This window comes from Arachis hypogaea, chromosome 11 (assembly GCF_003086295.3).
Source record: "Arachis hypogaea cultivar Tifrunner chromosome 11, arahy.Tifrunner.gnm2.J5K5, whole genome shotgun sequence".
NCBI classification, from domain to species: Eukaryota; Viridiplantae; Streptophyta; class Magnoliopsida; order Fabales; family Fabaceae; genus Arachis; species Arachis hypogaea.
In genome coordinates this window covers 6614435-6635879 of record NC_092046.1, presented here as the reverse complement: position 1 = coordinate 6635879, position 21445 = coordinate 6614435, and the positions used below count along the sequence as shown (strand labels likewise).

Below are 21445 nucleotides of genomic sequence, written 5' to 3'. Positions count from 1 at the left end.
AAATTTATTTTTATGTATCATTTTTGTCCCTAACGTGTTCGTCCTATTTAAATCCCTAACGTTTTAAAATCGTCTCAATTTTGTCCCGTCGTCAATTCCGTTAACAAATTCTTAATGGCAGGACAACATTGAGTCAATTTTAAAATATTAGGGATTTAAATAGGACGATTCAAATGTTAGAGACAACTTTAAAAATTTACCCCTAACGTTTAAGACAAAAACGATACTTTACTCTAAAAAAAATCGTTTCCACTTAATTTGTTTTTAATATGATTGCAAATAAACCTCATTAGAAAATGATGATGAGAATCATCAGAAATAAATCTAAAAACATGTAGGTCCATTATTAGTTTATTATAATTTACAAGTTTGTTCAGTTTTTGTGATTCCCAACTCTTCCAGCCTTGTTACGTCTATTTTTGTAGATTTTTTAGGGAATAGATCCTTTCAATTTTTTTTAATAATTAAAGAAGTAAAGTGTGATCTTTTATCATTAATTTTATAAGTATGACTAAGAAAAAGTATAAGAGAGAAAACAATAAAAGATTAAAAATTACACTTTACTCTTTTAATTTTTTTAACAATTGAAAGAATTTATTTCCAATTCCTTAATTCTCTTTTTTCGATATCTATTCTTCTACATGTGTAGATAAAATTTGAATTCTACACCATAACATTGACCTTAATATTTTTGTAGCTAATACTTAAAAAAAAAGTACAAACAAACAAATTAACTGAAAAAATATATTCTTCCTCTTGAAAATAAAATTATTGATTACATATATTCTAAATAATTATTAATGGATTAGATTTTCTATTGAACCTTTACATTATCAACTTAGTTATATAAATTACCAAGTCATGTTCTATTCATACAGAACAAAAGATATAATCAAGAACCTGACTTTTCGAAAAGAAGAAATTGATTTATTGGAAAGAGATCGGATTTCTTGATCAAGCTTTTGTAATGCTTCTCTAGTCTTATCGGAATCTCTCATATTGCTGTAAATTCTTCTTCACTGTATGAATTATAAAATAATTAGAAGGATTTGATATTAGCCTCTTATTCTTTCATAATATGTCATTATTATGTTTATTGTACAGTAAATTTTTACATAGTGGTGACTTGGTAGAGGTGGCGCTGACATGGCCGTTACGGAACCCACGTGGCAATGAATTTTTTAGAAACAGGACATATAAGTCTTCGGAGACGAAAACGATACCGTTTCGTTACTGACCTCCACTTCTTCTCCCTCATCTACCTCCTTGGATTCTTCGGCATTGGCCTTGTCCAACCCATTATTGCAGCTTCCTCTCGACCTTCCTCTGATGACGAAGCAGAAGAAGAAGAAGAAGAAATCATTAAAGACGACGCAAGAAACCCCAGCCCCTGCCCTGCCGGAATAATCGACTGCTCCGCCATCGCCGCTATTTCTCCTGCTCCGCCATCGCTGAAACCTCAGCTTCCACTTCACGTTCTGCCTCAGATTCCTCCTCTCTTTTCCGACGACGAGGAGCTCGTACAGTAGGTGGTGTTTGGCGAGGTTCCATCGTACTCTCTAGAGTCCAGACTCGGTGACTGCCGGTGTGCGGTAGTAATACGGTGCGCGGCGGTGGAGAGAGTCACCGAAAGGTCCCTGGAGGGTCTTCCGGTGGAAGGTTTCGATTATGATTCGATCTTGGGACAGTGCTGCGAGATGCCGATAGGATTTGTTCAGATTCTGGTGGGTGTTGCGGGTCCATTGTTGCTCGATGGGGGTGGAGCACACGGTGCCAATGGCCACCACCGAGGGCTGTTTGGTTGCAAGCACAAACAGGGGTTGCAAGGCCATATCTGTCTCCGGCGGCGCCTCCTCCGTCGTCCTCTGTGATGGCATGACCAGGCCATCCGTCGTCAGGTTCGCCACCGCCGTTAGGGCCGCACAACTCAAGTCCTACCTTGAAGACCCAATCAACTTCGATTCCTTCGCTGTCGTTTTCAACAAGTAATTTTCATTTTCCATAATTTTTGTTCCTTTTTTTTACTCACACCTTCAACACAAGTTTTGATTTTTTGTAATGTTATTGGTTCTTGGCTCTTTTGGGTAAGTGAATATCGTGACAAGTTTGAATTTTTTCTTGGCTTTCTTTTGTGATACTCCTTCAGATGCCATAGAAGGAAGAATTTTCTTTCTTCATTCACTCCCCACAACACCCACTTTGCCGTTTCTGTGCAGACGAGGGATTAGGGTAGAAAAATTTGAAAGATTGGGGGAGGTAACGAAACGGCGTCGCTTTCATCTCCAGGGACTTATATGTCCTGTTTCGAAAAAGCTCACTGCCACGTGAGCTCCGTAACGGCCACGTCAGCGCCACCTCTACCAGGTCAGACTTTTTCGTCCCGTCCAACTGCCTGAATTCAACAGAAGGGTTGAAATGTCCACATTTTTCAGGGGTGAGGGACTTGAATATAGTTTTCCTTCCTTGAGGATGAAAATATCCGCAAAAAAAAAAAGTTAGGAACCTATTTGTCCTTTATTCTTATTTAAATTATAATGAGAACTAATGAAGGAGCTCAAATCTTTTTCTTTTTCTTTTTTTTTCACTCAATTTCAATCTCATCCAATTATACAACACAGGCAAAGGAGTTGAAGATATCAAGATAATGTTGTGTATCACTGTATCTTCAGGCTTGAGTGTGAAATAGTGAGAGTGACCGTCTGTTCTTCAAATTCAATTATTTTTGAGTGAATTACTTTAATAAATCAAATTCAATTCAAAATTACTCAGATTTTTCAAAACAAAAAACTACCTGAATGTTTTAAATTAATAAATTCGATTTATCCAAATACATACTAAATCGAATTCATTAGATTCGAATTGCATGTAAATGGCATTCATGTATAAATTGAAACTAATGACTTCAATTTAGATACCCACACTAAATCGGAACAATGAGATTCGAATTTTGATTAATGTAAATCGAGCCCATTCAGTTCGATTTAGACCCGTGAATAGCTGTCTATAGTAAATCGAAGTCAATAGTTTCGATTTAGTAGTTTCTATAAATCGAAACCCATAGATTCGATTTACTTTCAACGTCTCCCTCAAGTAGTTTCATTCGATTTACATGCAATCAAAATTCGAATCTCGTTGTTTCGATTTAGTGTGGGTATATAAATCGAAGTTATTAGTTTCGATTTATACACAAATGTCATTTGCATGCAATTCGAATCTAGTAGATTTAATTTAGTATGTATTTGGATAAATCGAATTTAATGAATTCGATTTACATAGAAATACAGTTTGGAACATTCAGATAGCCTTTTTTATTCGGAAAAACTCTGCATCCATGTATTTTTTTACATGGTTGTTAACCAAGTAATTTCCTCCACACACGCGTCCCCCACCCCTCACTCGTTTGTCATACACGCGCTACATATAACGTGCTGCAACCTAAAGTTTTACTCAACGTAAACCTTCTACTGCAACGAAAACCTCCTCCTTCTTCTCCGCTCGCGTTCTTCCTTATTGATCTGCATTGCCTTCGTCGTTCTCCTTTGGTCGCGTTCATCTTCTTGTTTTCTTATTTCAATCTAGTTGCATTTATCTTCTTCCTATTCTTCTTTGTTTTCTTCTTCGATCTGCACTTCTGAATCGAAACAATAATGACTCAATTTCAAATCAGGATAACGATTTGGATTACTCTTCTGAAACGAATCAAACTGACAAAGTTTGGATTATTCAATTTTGAATCGAATTGAATGTAATGCAATTGCTAATTTGAATTGAATTAAATGGACGGAGGTGTACTGAATTGAATTGAATTGAATTGATAATATGTAAATTGTAGGCAGAGTTATTTGAATTTGATTTTATATAATGGATTATGTTTCGTTCACTCTTTACTATACAATTGTTTCACCATGAGTACTGTGTTCGGTTCACCATGAGTACTGTGTTTGGTTCACCATGAGTATTGTGTTCGGTTCATTCTGCAGAAAGCTGTTTGAATTTGATTTTATATAATGGATTATGTTTCGTTCACTCATTACTATACAATTGTATTGTGTTCGGTTCACCATGAGTACTATGTTCGGTTCACCATAAGTACTGTGTTCGTTTCATTCTGCACTATTCAAAACTCTTCTTCCTCGCCTTCTACTGCTTCTTCACTAGAGAGAGAAGGAGGAAAAGACAAAAAATACATCAGCAACAACAACAAAAGAATGACGATAGGGTTTCAGAGTTTAGGGTTTATGGGTTCAGGGTTCAGTGTACAGGGGTTCAGTGTGTTTCAAACTTTCGGTTCGTCCCGGGTATTAATTTCGGCTCACCGTGTTCATGGTTGAGGGTTCAGGGTTCATGGTTTTAAGGGTTTAGGGTTTACGGTAGAGTTCAGGGTTTATGGTTTAGGGTTTAGGGTTTAGCGTTCAGAGTTCAGAGTTCAGAGTTCAGAGTTCAGGGTTCAGGGTTCGGGTTTAGGGTTTAGCGTTTAGGGTTTAGGTTTTAAGGTGAAGGGTTTAGGGTTTATGTTTTAAGGTTTTAGGGATTTAGGGTTTATGGGTTCAGGGTTCAGTGTTCAGGGTTCTGGTTTTAGTGTTTAGGGTTTATGGTTTAGGGTTCAGTGTTTAGGAGTTCATAATTTTTTGGTAAACAGGAGAGCGATTTGGATTACTCTTCTGAAACGAATCAAATTAACAAAGTTTGGATTATTCAATTTTGAATCGAATTGAATGGACTGCAATTGCTGATTTGAATTGAATTAAATAGACGGAGGTGTACTGAATTGAATTGAATTGATAATATGTAAATTGAAGGCAGAGTTATTTGAATTTGATTTTATATAATGGATTATGTTTCGTTCACTTAGTACTATACAATTGTTTCACCATGAGTATCGTGTTCGGTTCACCATGAGTACTGTGTTAGGTTCATTCTGCAGAAAGCTGTTTGAATTTGATTTTATATAATGGATTATGTTTCGTTCACTCAGTACTATACAATTGTATTGTATTCGGTTCACCATGAGTACTATGTTCGGTTCACCATGAGTACTGTGTTCGGTTCACCATGAGTACTATGTTCGATTCATTCTGCACTATTCAAAACTCTTCTTCCTCACCTTCTACTGGTTCTTCACCAGAGAGAGAAGGAGGAAAAGACAAAAAAAATACAGCAGCAACAACAGCAAAAGAATGACGATAAGGAGAAAACACGTGAAGAAGAAGGAACGCGAAAAAAGGAGGAGAAGGAGGAACGCGAAGAAGAAGAAGACGCTCCGTGCGTAAACAAGCATGAGAAGAAGAAGAAGAAGAAGAAGAAGAAGAAGAAGAAGAAGAAGAAGAAGAAGAAGAAGAAGAAGAAGAAACGTGGGGGAGAAGAAGCGTTAGACAAGAGCAATTTCGTGTGTGTTGGACTCGTGTATTTCACGTTTCATTTAATGGTATTAGATTTTTTTAGTGTTGGGCCAACTTGATTACATGGTTACATGGATGTGTAGCACCCCCATTTTTTATTTTGGAAAATCAGAATAATTTTGAATTGAACTTGGTTTTTTTTGTGACTAATTGAACTTAGTTTATTAAAGTAATTCACCCATTATTCTTTTTATTTCTCTTTTTTTAATCTTTCACTTTTCCTGTTCAATTATTGAATGTAGATTGTCGAAATTAATAAAATGAAAATTACAAGTAAAAGGTGGCGTTAAATATTTGCCACATGCTCAATGGGCATAAAATTTCACATAAAACTAGACCATGTAAAAAGTGGTCTTAAAGTACCTTATAATAAAATAAAAATATTACGTATATATAAAAAAATTATTTATTAAATTAATTATTATATATAAATATATATTTTATTTTATTTATTTTTAATATATAATTTATATTCTAATATATTTTATATAGATAACTGATTATCTAATTTAATAATTGATTAATTATATATATAACACTGATATAATGATATAAAGATGTTTCATCATGAGAACTTGAATGATCAAGTACCTAGACACGTTTCAAGTATGATGCCTCTTTCTCTTGTACAATAAGATCTGGACATTTAGGCACTGAAAGATTTCTTTTTGTTGAGTTAATTGTTTTTTATATTAACATTAAAAATTAATAAAATAAAAATTAATCTCAAATTAATAACATCAATCATGCAGAGCAAAAATAAATTTTTCTTAGAACATACAAGAAATTTTTAAAAATATGTAATATCTCTTTCTTTGTAGAATTTTGTAAAATGAAATTCACATCAATTAAATAAAAAATATCCTTGTCATCTCAAGATTTAATTAGCATTGGATTCATTTTAAAGTGTTTCTACCTATTTTCTCATAATATAACAGTATCATGTTGTAAACATTAAAATAGATTAAGAGTCTCCAAATCCTTTACATAAACTGTAGCATCTCTTGACCTGCCGGGTTGGGGGATACCGTGGGAAACCAAAAAAAATAAACCACACAATTAAGTGTCTTTTTGTTTCAGCTATACGTTACAGTTGCATTGCATTGCCTCTTGTATACATTTAAGTTTTAACTGCTAACTAAATAGATTTTAATTCTACTTAACGTTAACTATTTAACTTATTTAATATAAGGAGTTAGTAATTTTACTTTAGAGATTTTCTGAGAGATGTTTAATACAGAATGATTATATTGAAAATTCAAAAAGTTTAAATTTTCAATATTTTTGTAATATGTTTATTAAAAAAAATCAAACTCTTTTTTCTATAAATAACTTTAACAAGTGCATTTTAATAAAATATTTTATTTTAAGGTGTTTATATGATCCATCCAATTACTAAATCATCAAGTTTACATGAACTTTAGTTTATGGATAAATTCTTTAGGAATAAAACTCTACGTCTAAACAAAATTCTTATCCAAATCTATTTAAATTGTTGTAAAAACTTTTTAAATAACGCGCTCTTCTCCTTTTCCTTCTCTGTTTCTTTCTCATTCTCCTTTTTCTCCTCCTCCTCCTCTTCTTCCTCCTCGAATTTCTTCTTATTCTTCTTCTTCTAAATTCACGCAAGCTTCTTCTTTTTCTAAATTTGCACACGCATGTTTTTTTTCTTTCCTTCTTCTTCTCTTCCTCTTAGAAATTATCAATTCAATTTAATTCAGAACACCTGCGTTCATTCAATTCAAAACAATTCAATTCAATTCATAATGAACCGAACATGTTATTAAAGTGAAACAATTGTATAGTACTAAATGAACGGAACATTATCTATTATATAAAATCAAATTCAAACGGCTTTCTGCAGAATGAACCGAACATGTTATTATGATGAAACAATTGTATAGTACTAAATGAACGAACATTATCCATTATATAAAATCAAATTCAAAACAGCTTTCTGCATAATGAACCGAACACGTTATTAAGGTGAAACAATTGTATAATACTAAATGAACGGAACATTATCCATTATATAAAATCAAATGAACCAAACATGTTATTAAGGTGAAACAATAGTATAGTACTAAATGAACGGAATATTATCTATTATATAAAATCAAATTCAAAACAACTTTCTGCATAATGAACCGAACACGTCATTAAGGTGAAACAATTGTATAATACTAAATGAACGGAACATTATCCATTATATAAAATCAAATTCAAAACATCTGTGTCTACAATTTAAAGATTATCAATTCAATTCAAATTCAGAACAGCTGCGTCCATTCAATTCAATTTAGCAATTCCATTCCATTCACACTAAGTTTGGAAACCATTTAACATGAGAAAAGAATTCTATTTCCTTTAAGAAAAGAATTCATTTCTATTTGAAATTCAATTTCATGATTTGGAATAGAATTCAAGTTTAAAGAGTGTGAGAGTTGATTTGGAAATCAGACCCCTTTTTTGTCTGATTTACAAATGAAGAAAAAATGGGAATTGAAATTCTCAAAGGAATTCAAATCATTCATGTTTAGTTGTTCCAAAGCAAGAATCAGAATTCAACTCTTAGTGAATTCTAATTCCTAGCATTCCAAACAAGCTCTCAATTCCGATTGTAAAAATAATTCATTAACAAAATATTGGTGTTGGTGATGACGACAATGAAAAAGGAAAAGAAGAAGAGGAAGAGAAGAAGAAGAGTCTGCGTGCGCGAAGAAGGAGGAAGATGTATGCGTGAATTTGAAAGAAGAAGAAAATGACATATACGTGTATTTGAAAGAAGAAGCGCGGGACAGGAGAAGAAGAAAAAGCTTGTATAACAACGCTCTTTTAATGAGAGTAGTTTTTATTAATATTGGACTTACTTGAATAAAATTAAATAAAAAAAATACTTAGATGTGTAGCAATACTCATTCTTTATATTACATAAATAAGTTTTTTCTTATGATTACATAAGTTACTTGTTAACTTAAAAAAAGGGTAACTTACATATTTAAAAATAAATTAACATATTATCAATATAATGAAATTTATATATTATCAATTTATCATATCAGAAAAATAAAACTTAAATTTTACACGCACTATTTGAATTATTATGAAAATGAATAGACATAATTTAAAACATTTTAAACCATTTACCAATTAAGAATTATCACCATGAAATAAATAACAAGAAATTTGTTTTCCACGCTGACTAAATGAATTATAAAATAAAATGTATTTTAACAGCAAAAAATCAGACAACTAGATTTTACCTAAATCTAAACTGATTTAGTATTTAAATAATTAAATAAAATTCAATAAAATCGAAGATTTTTTCTTAGCCAAATTGCATATGTCCCACACATGGACAATTGTACCCTTTATTCTCATGAATGAAATTTCTACCTTTGGGAAAAAATGCATTATTGCAACATTTTCTTTTGCACTAAGGCAAAAGTTTACCATAATCTTCTCATTCACATTTCACTCAATAAAAATCTTTGCAACAAGAAAAGAGAAAGATAAAAATAAAAATAAACAGCAGAGAGAGAAAAAGAAAGAGAAAGAGAAAGAGAGAGAAAAAGCGTTGGGGGTGCTGAGTGCGGTGCGGTGCGCGAGGGTAAACAGAAAACTGAAAAAAAAAAAAGAAAAAAAAAATGAAGAAATCGTCAGGAAGCGCTGCAGAGAAGAAGAGAGTGCGACGTTCCTCCGCCGCACCAGATCCCAGCTCCGACGCCCCTCTTAGGGTTTATCTCTTCTCCCATTTCCTTCTCAATCTAGGGTTCCATTTTTCCAATTCCAACTTTTATTTTTATTTTTATTTTTTTTAATAATCATGGTTGTAGGATTATGACTTCTTAGAAGATGACATTCTCATAATTTCTTTTAATTACGAATATTTTTATTTTCTTTCGGGATTTTAGGCTGGAACTCATGGGTTTTGTGCTTATGCATCTGAATTTCATGGCTTTTTGTTTTGTTTTTTTTTATATTATTGTTGATTGAGAAATTTGTGTTTGTTATGTACAGTCATTTAGTTACTTACAGTGAAGGGTGTGCTTGCACTTGGTTGAAACATTATGGATCGAATTTTATTTATTTGTTATTTATACTCTTTTTCTTGGAGTTTGGATTTCAGTAATGTACTGATTAATGTTGTTGTAGTCGTTCTAGATCAGTTGGTCAAATGAAGCAGTTGTTTAAGATAGAGTTTTTGATTTAGTTGTCAATGTCTCTCTTTTAGTTTCATCTGTATTTTTCTTAGGATATGAAATTTTTGGTGAAATTAGAAGCCCTAACGTAGTTCTTAATTCTTATTGACATTTAATCTGGTGTGTATTTGAACTTATGTGTTGATCTAGACTTCATGTCAATTTCTGATTTTCTGGAACTATTTTCATTCCTATAGTTTTACAGGGTATATTTAATGGTTCTCCATTTTTTTTGGCCCCCCATTTTGTACAGCAAGTTAAAGTTGTTTCTGTCATCTTTTGCATTTGTGTTGAGGCTGTTTTGTTTTTCAGAAACAAGCTGCCAAGAAAGATGTGTTTCAAGTGTTTGCTGAGAAGGTTAGGGACCATAAGGATTTGGTTTCTAGGTGGGCCGTTCTACAGGAGACACGTGTTGAATATTTTAGAGGGAAGGATTTTGTGAGCTTCATGAAAAATCATCCAGAACTCAAAGATGTTCTCGAATCGGACAAGAACTTAGAAACAGAAGATATTGCTAACACTCTACTTGCCAAAAATCTTCTAGTGCGCTGTGATCGCGTAGTAAAAACTGTTCGCCCCGGGAAGAAAAAGCTGTCTACTTGGCCTGCACATTTAGAAATTTTCCCTGTACGTACATTTTATTTTGGCGTGAGCTTCTTTATTGCAGTAATTGAATTGCAATGCTTATGATAGAAAGTTTAACCTAGACATAATTTTTAGAATTCTTCATCCACTGCATTGCTGCTATGTTTAAATATTATATTCGTTTTTGGTCCTTATTGCTTATCGGTTGTCTTGTTTCTTCTTCCTCTGGTTTTTGCATGGCTTTTTTATGTAACTTACAGATGTATCTAGGGTAAGTATAATAGAACAAAGTTTGGACTCTAGGGAGTAATCATAATAAATTGATGATGAGTTTTAAGTGAAAGCTAGACCTGGCTGAAGTTGTATCTAAAATTTAAAAAGAATCTATGGTCACCATTAATGGACATATGTGTCTGCTTTACACGGTTACTTGTGCTATACTAGGAAATGAATAACCTGATGGTTTAATCCATGAACATCATCTTATTCTTGGGTTTATCTTTCATAGGTATGGTTTCAATTTACTGTATGAACTGCAGTAATCAGTAGCTGATGCATTTTTAGACTGGTGCGCTTTTGTCCTATCTGTATTTCATTGATGTATCTGTGGTTATATTGAGATATATTTACATTTATCTTCTATATTTTGGCGGTCATTTTGCTATTTCCTTTTAGAAGATTTATATACAAGCATTGTAAACTGTATATAAATTTTAAATGCATATTCGTTCATATCATCCCGTCCAGTTTTATCTTTGCATTAGACTGAAGTGATTTGATTTCTTTGGTTTTGAATCTGACAGAATTAAATTCTCTTTGGCAGGAGCAAGTATTTTCTGAAAATGATGCTTTTTTTGCATGGACATTTGTAAAACGCCATCCACTTTGGCAGACACTCCTCTCATTCTTCTGGCCTGTGTTAACATTGGCTATTTGCTTGTTTCCTGTGTATCCTCATCGCTGCAAGCTACTAATACTTTACTCGTGTGCTGGGATCCTTTTTCTAATTCTCTCTCTACTTCTGAGTAAGTTCTGTTTTTCTTTAAATTTTGATTGTTTTCCTACTTTCTTATCTTTTCTTGGAGTTTTGATTGTGGTTTTACTGTTTTAGATTCTTGTTACCGATTTTCACTTCTGAAGTAAATATTATTATAGCCCTGGAGTGGTTAATGTTCATATATAATATTTATGAAAATATAACAATTAAAGACTATTTATTTTCTATATACCTAAACGCTGGATTTTTATGATTTGTCAATTCTATTCTATGTTTAATCAATGCATTCCAAACACACTGAAGAGTTTAAACCCATGAAATACATATGGAAATGTTGTGAACATTATAATGAGTGTTTATGGGTATGTTTATACCTGATATTAGTATTCTGCTTGCAGTTCTCCTAGAACACCTAGTTGTATGATGACCATTTTGTTTTTCAATTTCCTGGTCATTACTTCATAAAGTGAAGTTGTCTCAGTGGCTTTTCCCAAGAGTGGACTCAATCTATAAATGTCTTAGGTTAAATGGTCAAGTAACCATCTCATCATATTCCTCTAGAAGTGGTTCTGTGATTTATGCTTGAATAGTGTCCTTAGTCTGCTTTAGTGATTTATAGGGGACTAATGTCTATTCTTTATATTGTAGTAAGAGCTGCAATGTTTGGTGTGCTATATATTATACTTGGAAAGAGGGTATGGTTTTTCCCGAATATCCTTGCCGAAGAAGCAACACTGCGAGAGTTGTTTAGATTTTGGCCCAAGAAAGATGAAGAGGAAAGACCTAAGTGGACAACTAGGATTTTCTATGCCATACTGGCTGTGCTGTTCATATTGTTGCTGAGGCATCATGCACCTGATGAAGCCGCCAGAGCAAGGTGTGTTCCTTGACTTGATGGAAACTATTTGCCGTTCTTTCTATCGCTTACTACCTCGTTGCATTGTACAAGTCATGGTTTCTTTTATGGCATGCTTGAATGAAGTTTTTATATATATTTTTTAAACTTTCTACAGGTATCAGAAGAGGGTATCTAACATCATTGATGATGTTCTTGAATGGTCTCCAAGTTTAGCCCTGTCTGGAATGATGGATAAGCAACAAAATGTGTCTAATGCCACAGGATCCTCTGATCCTACCTCACAACCAAACAGAACTGCTGGTGAGCATAGCGCTCCACCTGATGGTGATGAAGATGATATAAATACTTCTGCGGAACAGTATAATACTGAAGTAATTGATAACAACATAGATGATGCAAGTGAAGATGATAAACATCAGCATGATTAAAAGTGAAAAAAAAAAGAACTAAATTAAATATCTCTAGTCACTAGAACACAATTTTCCTTTTGCTTTAAGAGTGTAAAAGTACCATGTATGAAATAATATAACAGTAAAGTCGTTCCTTCTTGAATCTATGCTTTGTAGAGGATTATATATGGCGTAATGCGAGTTTTTCAACGCGATTAATAGGGTGGAAGATGGAAATACATATTAGCTGAGACACAAGTTGATAGCAAATTTATTTATGGTAATTGAACTACCCTAGTAGAGAGGTATCAACAAGATTTTAGTTAGATCGCTGCAAAGAAATATGTTTCAGCACCCTTATATTTTCATTTTGCGAAATTTTATTTGTATATACTTCTTTGATGTTAGTAATTAAAACGAAGGATCAAAGATCTGCCACAGCAGGTTTGCGATGGAAGTGGAGAAATTCTATGACCTGCCTTGACGTAACCAGTTTGATTTACAATTTGTATGTCGTTTTATGATTTTTTTTTATAATAAAATTTATGAAGGATTTATTGGTCAAATAGTCTATTAAAATCTTTATTAAAACTTCTTGTTTAGTAGAACGATATAGTAAATACCTTTGATTACACGATAGTATTAGATGAATTTGGTGATATTCTTTGGTTAAATTTTTTTTATTAAATATATTAATATTGATTTTATATAACAAAAATTATAACAGTGAAATAATTAAAATGATTATATAAATAAATTATCCGAAATTGATAATCACATTCTAATTTAATGTAGTTTTGTTATAAATGTACTTTGTATTACGTGTAATATATTTAAATTTGAGAGTGGCAAACCTAATGTGTCTATTGACATTCATAATTTTTAAAGAAAATTTCACTCTCTTTTTTTAGAGATATTAAAATGACTCTTTTTTTTTATTTGTAAAATATACATTTTCTTTATAACTTTTAAAAAATCTCATCTTTAATTCATTTAAAAATTTTTTTGTTAATTAATATTAATTTTATCTATTTTTTAAGAAAAAATAAATTATTTTTTACAAAAATACCCTTTAATAAAAATTTTATTTTTTGTTATTAAATTTTGCATACCAAAATACTCTTTAATAAATTATTTTTTTATTGATTAAATTGTATTTTTATCAAAATATTTTTTTAAAAATTTAATAATTAAATTATTTTTTCTAATTTTTCTAATTTTTATCAAAATATTTTTTAAAAAAATTTAATAATTAAATTATTTTGCATACCAAAATACCAATATTAATTTTCTTTGTGAAGTGTATACACTAGACAAATTGGAGATGTCTAGATCAACTATTTATGTTGTTTGTTCTTTTGCTATGGTGGCTCCACAATTTTTAATATACATAATAATTTCAACAAAAATTTCTAATATACATAATAAACAAATTAAGTCCCTAACATAGATCACAAAAAAATTCTTATAAGAAAACCCTTCAAAAAGTGATTTTGTAGTTCTGATAAAATAAGTAATAATCATAAGTCTGAAAATTAGATCTAACTAAGTCCAACTGAGTTAATGGAAAACTGATAATTAAACTAATTTGGTTCAAATAAAAAACCAAGTGGTAATGAACTGATAAAAAATTGGTCAAACTGATATATTTTTTAATTATTAATCGATCTAAAATAATAAAACACAAAAAATTTACTTTTTTTCTAAAAAAAAATATACACAATCTTCGAAATAACTTCACTCGACCTTGTCTTTTTCGTCAAAATGTATTTTTGCCAAAAGATAAACTACCAAAAATACACTCAAATAATTTTGTGGTTGACAAAAATATCCCAAACTTTATATAAACAAAAATACCCTCAAATAACTTTAAAATGTGATAAAAATGACCCAAAAAAAATATTTTTTTGTAGGTGACAAACGACTTTTATATTTGATAAATTGCTTATACATTTGAACTAAAATTTTTTAGGAATATTTAGATAATTGTTTAAAAAATACACAAAAAAAATTGATCTCTATATTTTTATTTTATTTTTTAAAAGTATTATTAATTGTTGAAAAAAAAGATAAAACACAATATATACTTAACGAAAAATTGCTAAATTTTAAGGATAAAAATATTTTATTTTTTTAACCATACTTACAAAAAAACATATTAAAATTCAATCTCTAAAGCACTTTTTAAGAATACATATTAAAATATTTTTGTCACGTTTTTAAATTATTTGAAGACATTTTCATCAATAACAATTTAAGTACATTTTTATCAACAATAAAATTATTCAAATACATTTTTGGTGATTTACACTTTGCGAAATCATAAAAACCTATTTGTCCCGATCTCCAAAACTTGACACATTTCATTGTGACAGGCACTCAGCTATTTAACGAGTACGTAGATTCCTCTTAGGCTTTAACGAATCAAATCAATAGAAAAAACCAATCCGTTTAAGATTAATTTTAGAAATGACACCACAAAAGAAAAAAATTCCTTTGAATAATTAGTTACATACCTGAGTTGTATTGCTAGTGACGGATTAAACACCTACCTAATTGATTTCTGTTGCCGTATTGCTGATAAAAAAGTTACTGATCTACCACTACCACTGAAGAATACACCCAAAACTTTCATTTTAACTCCTACTCAACTAGAGAAAAGATATAAACTACATGAATAAAATAATAATAATCATAACTAATGCCAATATTTTGTTATTTACACTACTATATTTGCACTATTAAAATCTAAATACTTCCAATTTGTGCACTTATAAATTTTCTACTCTATGTAATTATCCTCCATAACTAACTTCACCAAAGCACTGCTAAAACTTCATAACACAAGCCCAACAAATAATGTTATGTGACCAGATTCATGAGTCAAATTGTCCTATGATGTCTCATCACGTTAACATTAAACAACCGGTGAGGTTACACAAGCTAAGAAAACCAGTCAAACTGAGAGTTGGTACATCAATAGTTTTGTTCCCATCAAAGTCTTCTGATCTGACCATCCATCTCGGCTTGAGCTCTCACTAACACTATTCACTCTGTACAAAATGCAAAAAGAATGAGAAAAGAATGGAGGATTGATTTGACTTCAACAGAAATCACATACCCCAATCACCATCATTCTTTCCCCAAACATCATTTCACACCATAAACAGAAACAAAGCCAAGAATGATTTGCCGCTTGGCATGTATATTTGCCAAGAATGTTTTACAGATAACCAAGGTATTCACCCAATATATGACACTAGGATACAAACCAACCTTGGCATCTATACCCCCCGCATGCAGGGGTCTACTGAATAGCAAGGCGCCTCGCCGATGCGTGCTCGTTGGTGATGCTTCCCCGTTGCTGACCCGAACAGTCCCCTTCATCCACTCTGTCACCAGAATGCAAATGATAAGATTGCAAACCATTATGACTGTGGTAGGAGCCACTGCCATTTTCGTATTTGTCGTGCACTTTCGTTCCCCTTGCATTTAGTTGCACATTGGGAGAGTTCCAAGTTTGATTGGAATCGCAAGGCAAAGGTTCAGAACCAGATGAACTGATTGACTGTGATGACAGGACTGGACCTGAACCATCCTTTTCCTTGCCCTTGTTTGAGCCCTCAACTTCAGATTTCTTTGCAAAACGCCCTCCGGTACCCCTTGCCCTTCTCATAGCATGCTGATGCCGAGATTCATGAAGATATGGCTGAGCAGAACAGATGTTAACACAGTGTGAAGGAGGATGCCAGATGTGAATTTAGAATACATAAAAGCATGACCACAGAACTAGTAAAACCAAATTCTAAATGTTCTTCAAAACATACTTGAATGGTTCATGAGCAGATTTTATAGAATATAAGCTCTAAACTCTATAATTGCTTTCATCGCTTTTAAGTCCATATACAGGTGACTTCTAATGATGTCAGAATTCTATTTGCAATCACAACCATGGTTCAGGAAAAAGCTACAAGAGTATTTTGAAAAACCAATTAGCAAAGAACAAATCACAATGACAAACCTATTGCACTCACAGATTAAGTCAGTGGAGTGAAAATTATGGCAAGCTCATTTTTTAGGATTCAAACAAATGTTGAAGATTTGAGGTGAAGGAGCTTTACACTAGGTTCTCTTATTTTAACTTTGTTTAATGGCCAGCAATTACTAGGCTTCCTTTCTACTTATCTTGTGCTATGCCAGACATTCTCAGATAAATTGAAATCCCTTCATGTCCTAACAAAAAGTTTTTAGCCCAACAAAGTGCAATATGAGGTTTAGTGTTGTAGAAGGCAACATAGCAGCACTAAATTCTCACACTTGAAAACTGTGATTAGGTAGCACGTATACAATACAAAGGCAGTACGACAAAGGTAAGAATAGCAAATATGCACAAAGGCAATACCTTTCTGGATTTTATTAGCTTCTTTTCAAGTTCTGCTTTTGCTCGAGCCTGTCTTCGCCTCAGAATTCCTTGGTATTGCTTAGCATTCACATAAACAGGCTCTTGTGCCATCTCAAGAGGTAATGGCATTCTGGCATGGGGCATTCCTATAAAAGGAGCAAATCCCTGATGGTAAAAATAAATAAAATATGGTTACTTATCTCACTGTTACCTGCATATTACCATTGCTTTAAAGAAACAGAAAAATCAACGAGAGACGAGATTACTATGAACAAAAACAAATCATGATGCTAGTTATCACCTGCACATGAAGTAACATTTAATCACATGTACCAACAATGATAAACAACACATACCAATTGCTGGGGTCCATAAGCTGCCATCATGCCCCCATAGTACGGATCTTGATAAGGATTTGTAGCACATGCCTGCATTGAAAGAATTTAAACAAAGTTAGGAGTTCCATTCTTCCTAAAACAGAAAAGCCTACATCTATAAATTCCAAAATAACAAAATCTCCATAAAAGAGATATGTAATAGGCACATATTTATGCCATTGAAACAAGTCATTGATATTTACAACATCCATGTTTTATATCTTTATAACAAAAAAGGAAAGTACATACAATTGAATGACCAACGAGTTCCAGCTGTGGAGCCTGAGCGAGGCCTTCTTCGCGCATTGAAGGTGCAGAATGCTGCATCCCTTGGTTTTCTTGTCCATAATTTCCTATGGAAAAGACACATGATATTTAATCTCACATATATTTGCATAATTTCATGAAAAAAGTGCATGATTATAATTTTAAGTGCCAATTCATCTTTTTTATCTTCTCTTAGTTTAAGGTTTGTAAATAGCTAGAAATACCCTCAAAGCACCTGATTGATTAGGATCGGCAGGTTGTGAATCCTTGGCAGCATCATCATCTTCCTCATTCATCCCACTATTGGATAAGGACTGACCTTCCTCATTGGATTCTGAATCACCATTAGGGCATTCAAGAGAGGAGGAATTGGATGCATTTGCACCAGGCATTGCTTGAGGGATAGCACTGTAGCCACCACCATGCCACCAAGGCTCAGAACAAACACCACTAGGTTGAAAGGAATGTGGATCCGACCTCAGTCGATTTGCAGTTTCAGACTTGGACTGCATATCTTTAGACACACAACTTATACCAATTACATAAATTCCATTCCACATACTAAATCAAAGCTGAATAATACTAGAAACAACAAGAAAGAAATCATTGGGATAACACAGATTTTATTTTCTACAGAATGTTATACAAGAAACTTGACAACCCAGTGAAATAAATTATGATTCACTATGAAATAGCAAATTATAAATCCTTGGCCAGCACAAAATTCAATAAACCTATTCATATTAACCTTAGAACAACATCAACCAACAGCTTCAGTGAAAGATATAAACAAAAGGAGCATAATTCTAAGACTATGTTACAAATCCTGTTAGTCATATTCAGTGAGTTAACCAAACAGAACCACAAGACATGCCAACGCATGCAACCTAACTGTCTGCCAGACAACGCAACACACTCCCCACGAAGCACCTAGAATTTCCCCAATTTTCCCACCTAATTACACTACCTTAATAGACCCAATTTCACCTTGTTCCCCCAAATTCCCACCCAACCCTAGCTCACATAAATCCTTAATCCGCCATAGCAAACAAAAAATAGTCGTTTCGTGATTCCTCACAAGAATTCTCACAGCACAAGCCATGCAGCTACAGAATTATTCAACCCAGATTGAAAAGACTAAGAAACGCACAAATTTCACCCCCTCAAGTACAAACACAAAACCCTAATCCCCAACCAAAGAAACGAATCAACAAGACAAAATCAAACCAAATTCACCTAATCAATCAATAATTTTCAAAAGGGAACAACAAAACAACGGAAATTGAGCCAAAATCAAAGCAATCGACTCACCCGGGAAGAACCACAACCAGAAAACCCTAGATTTTGGGTCCTCAGAATCTGACAGAAAATTCAAAAGCGCTAATCTGATTCCCCCCTCTCTCTCTCTCTCTCTCTCTCTCACACGCACCCGCACTCGCACTCTCTCTCTCTCTCTCTCTCTCTCTTCTCCTCTCAGTTACTCTCAATTTAGCAGAAGAAAAATATTAATACAAATAATTAAAAGAGAAAATAGTAAAATACAAACATAAAAGGATAAGAAAATAAATAAAATAATAATTTGTAACCCTCAAAAAGTCTTGGTCTTTTAAAAGTCTCTAGACCCCTTCCTCTTCTTCTAAAGTGCACGTTGCGTTACTTAAATCTTTCTTAGTAAGTGACAAAGGTAATGATGACGTCACCTAAATGTGGGGTCCATGAGGTTCTACTGCTGGGGGCACGTGGCGCTTAGCGGGAGAAGGGGGACCGAGTGAGCCGGTGGAAGAGCGAAGCATTTGGTGTGCGAGAAGCTGTGAAGTTCAAGGGGGAACCGGCGATAGCGGGTTGGAGAGTGGGTGAGGGGACTGATGACTGCGGGTAAGGGTATCAGGGCCCCTTCTATGAAAGGAAATTGTGGCCCACGTGACACGCACTTGACTAGCAGGAATCCGCGAAACGCGTGGCCTCTATGCGGGGACCACATCGTCCCAAACTTGACAGCAACCTTGGCCACGTGTCCTCTTCTTGAGCTACAAAAATGTCCTTCTTTTCTTTGTTTTTTATTTCTTTATTTCTTTATAATTATAAAATGTAGTATTAAATTAATTTTCTTGGAAGCAATTATTGATTGAATTTTCTCCGTTTATATTGAATTTTTTAAATAAATATTTTATATTTTTATTGATCAATACACGTATTTACAAGTAAACTATTAATTTAAGTATTATTACTTATCTCATTTATTATAAATGAGTTCATAATATACGTAAATAAGATAAGACACGTAATTGATAAACGTGTCACAGGGTGCACACGTATTGTGTAACCGCGTTTATATAAATGAGATAAGCGCAAACAACACTTATATATGTAATTCGTTTATAATAAATAAGTTGGATTGTATGAGAGATATGATAACACTATAAATAAAGTTATTATCCAACTGTTAATGATCTTGAGACATATATAATAGAACTAAATAAGTGTACGGTCCTCCAAATTTATGCACCTCCCTATCAAATAAACATAAAATGGGATTGTTATTTTGTTATACCTCCATCCCAAACCAATCATAAAAAGCTATAAAAGTATAACTTCAAACATCATAAACTAACTTACAAATACCTAAGATTTTTTGACGGATGCAATACGGAGACTTCAAATACATTCTAATGCAGTTTGTCTGCAATGTACGTGGTACTTTGCTCAATCATACTCAACAATTCTAGACTCAGCATTCTTCTAAATACTGTATACCTAGCATGACAGCCTTTATGTTCTTTAATCTATGCACAATGCAAAATTCTACACCGTCATCTATGTTGTAATCATCTTCTCCCGTATTAAAAAAATGAAATATCCTCATGTATCGCGCCAAGATTCAACGTGTGAGAGTGGCTAGGTACAACAGACAACTCCAAAACTGGCTTCAGGGCAGGTAGAAGATACCGAACTATTCTACCGACCGAGGTCTCGAGTACAAACTCCTCATCATCCAAAAAAAAACACTTTTGTTGCTCTCGACACGTATTCTTCATCCGACTCCTCACTATCCACCTCCGTGTGTTCCACTAGACTAGCACAATATAGAGGTGGTAGTGCAAGAGGTGAGTCGTTTTGGACAAAAGTCGAGTATCCAGAACCACCACCACATACGGCACCAACCTCCGCAGCAAGCTTCATCACTTATTGGGCTATGATTCTTCCATGAACATCAAACATCAATCACACATGCTCATCGTCATCCAATAAAAAAACATGAAACCGAAATAATCTATTTTCCATCAGTGCTAACAACTTCTACCCAATTCTTCAAACCTTATTTATTCCATTAGCACCCAAACTCGTCAATATTAGGCTTTTCAACTCAGAAAAAAAAATCTAATCAACGAGTGTCCAGTAGGATAAGATTTTCACTCTCAAAAACAACCCCGTCGTCACCCATTCTCATGTGACAATTAGAATATACACTTACAAAAACATATTCAGACATTCTTGTTAAACCTTTTGAGAGAACAAAGAAGAAAAAAGGGTAAGAAGAAGTGATTTGCTTGTAACCAACACCACTACTTGCAGATCATTTTATAGCTGAATTAAATTTGTCGTATTATATCTCGTTTACGGTATAAACGAGTTAATAATACACGTATCTCGTTTACATTACGTTGAAATCCAACTCCGACATGTGTCTCATGTGCACCCAATTAATTCACATAAATTACGTGTCTTATTTTGATTCTCATCAATTTCATTGTATATGTATAATAATTTTTAATTATATAGTATAATATTTTAGGAGTATAAATAAGTCGGATAAAATTATACCTAAATTCGTACTTAATCTTATTCGCAATTCAATCTGTTCAGCTTTTAATCCGACCCCGATGCGGGGATTGAGTTACCAACCGTATTCAAATGAGCTGGGTCAAGTTTGAGTATTCTTAGATAGGATTAGTATTAAAAATCCTAAT

General features: G+C 33.1%; 2 protein-coding genes and 1 long non-coding RNA gene across 6 annotated transcripts; 2 read left to right on the top strand and 1 right to left on the bottom strand.

The window, feature by feature from the left end:
- The first annotated feature begins 1102 nt into the window (after positions 1-1102).
- Positions 1103-2559, top strand: LOC112723769 (uncharacterized). The gene is made up of 2 exons (XR_011867226.1): positions 1103-1985; positions 2147-2559. It is a non-coding gene; the product is annotated as an uncharacterized lncRNA (long non-coding RNA).
- Positions 2560-8778: 6219 nt separating this feature from the next.
- LOC112720072 (uncharacterized) lies at positions 8779-12596 on the top strand. The gene is made up of 5 exons (XM_025770877.2): positions 8779-9136; positions 9914-10228; positions 11010-11211; positions 11832-12060; positions 12197-12596. The coding sequence occupies exons 1-5, from the start codon at positions 9047-9049 to the stop codon at positions 12468-12470; spliced, it is 1110 nt and encodes a 369-aa protein (XP_025626662.1). The 5' UTR covers positions 8779-9046; the 3' UTR covers positions 12471-12596.
- Positions 12597-15310: 2714 nt separating this feature from the next.
- Positions 15311-19114, bottom strand: LOC112720071 (nuclear transcription factor Y subunit A-1). 4 transcript variants are annotated; one of them, XM_025770876.3, is made up of 7 exons: positions 18789-19111; positions 17713-17991; positions 17460-17563; positions 17190-17261; positions 16834-16998; positions 15708-16140; positions 15311-15484 (listed from the first exon to the last, which is right to left on the bottom strand). In XM_025770876.3, the coding sequence occupies exons 2-6, from the start codon at positions 17987-17989 to the stop codon at positions 15739-15741; spliced, it is 1020 nt and encodes a 339-aa protein (XP_025626661.1). In that variant the 5' UTR covers positions 17990-17991; positions 18789-19111; the 3' UTR covers positions 15311-15484; positions 15708-15738. The 4 variants fall into 4 exon arrangements, with proteins under 4 accessions (XP_025626661.1, XP_072062484.1, XP_025626660.1 ...); XM_072206383.1 differs by having other exon boundaries at positions 17713-17983; positions 18789-19108; XM_025770875.3 differs by having other exon boundaries at positions 15311-16140; positions 18789-19114.
- Between the last annotated feature and the right edge of the window lie 2331 nt (positions 19115-21445).

Bases quoted from the DNA above. Each gene is read 5' to 3' on its own strand.
- LOC112720071 (XM_025770875.3), bottom strand. From the start codon at position 17,989: ATGCAGTCCAAGTCTGAAACTGCAAATCGACTGAGGTCGGATCCACAT. The intron at 17,564-17,712 runs GTGCTTTGAGGG...TCTTTTCCATAG, and splicing joins TGCCGATCCTAATCAATCAG to GAAATTATGGACAAGAAAAC. The intron at 16,999-17,189 runs GTATGTGTTGTT...TTTTACCATCAG, and splicing joins CTTATGGACCCCAGCAATTG to GGATTTGCTCCTTTTATAGG.
- LOC112720072 (XM_025770877.2), top strand. From the start codon at position 9,047: ATGAAGAAATCGTCAGGAAGCGCTGCAGAGAAGAAGAGAGTGCGACGT. The intron at 10,229-11,009 runs GTACGTACATTT...TCTCTTTGGCAG, and splicing joins CACATTTAGAAATTTTCCCT to GAGCAAGTATTTTCTGAAAA. The intron at 11,212-11,831 runs GTAAGTTCTGTT...TTTATATTGTAG, and splicing joins AATTCTCTCTCTACTTCTGA to TAAGAGCTGCAATGTTTGGT.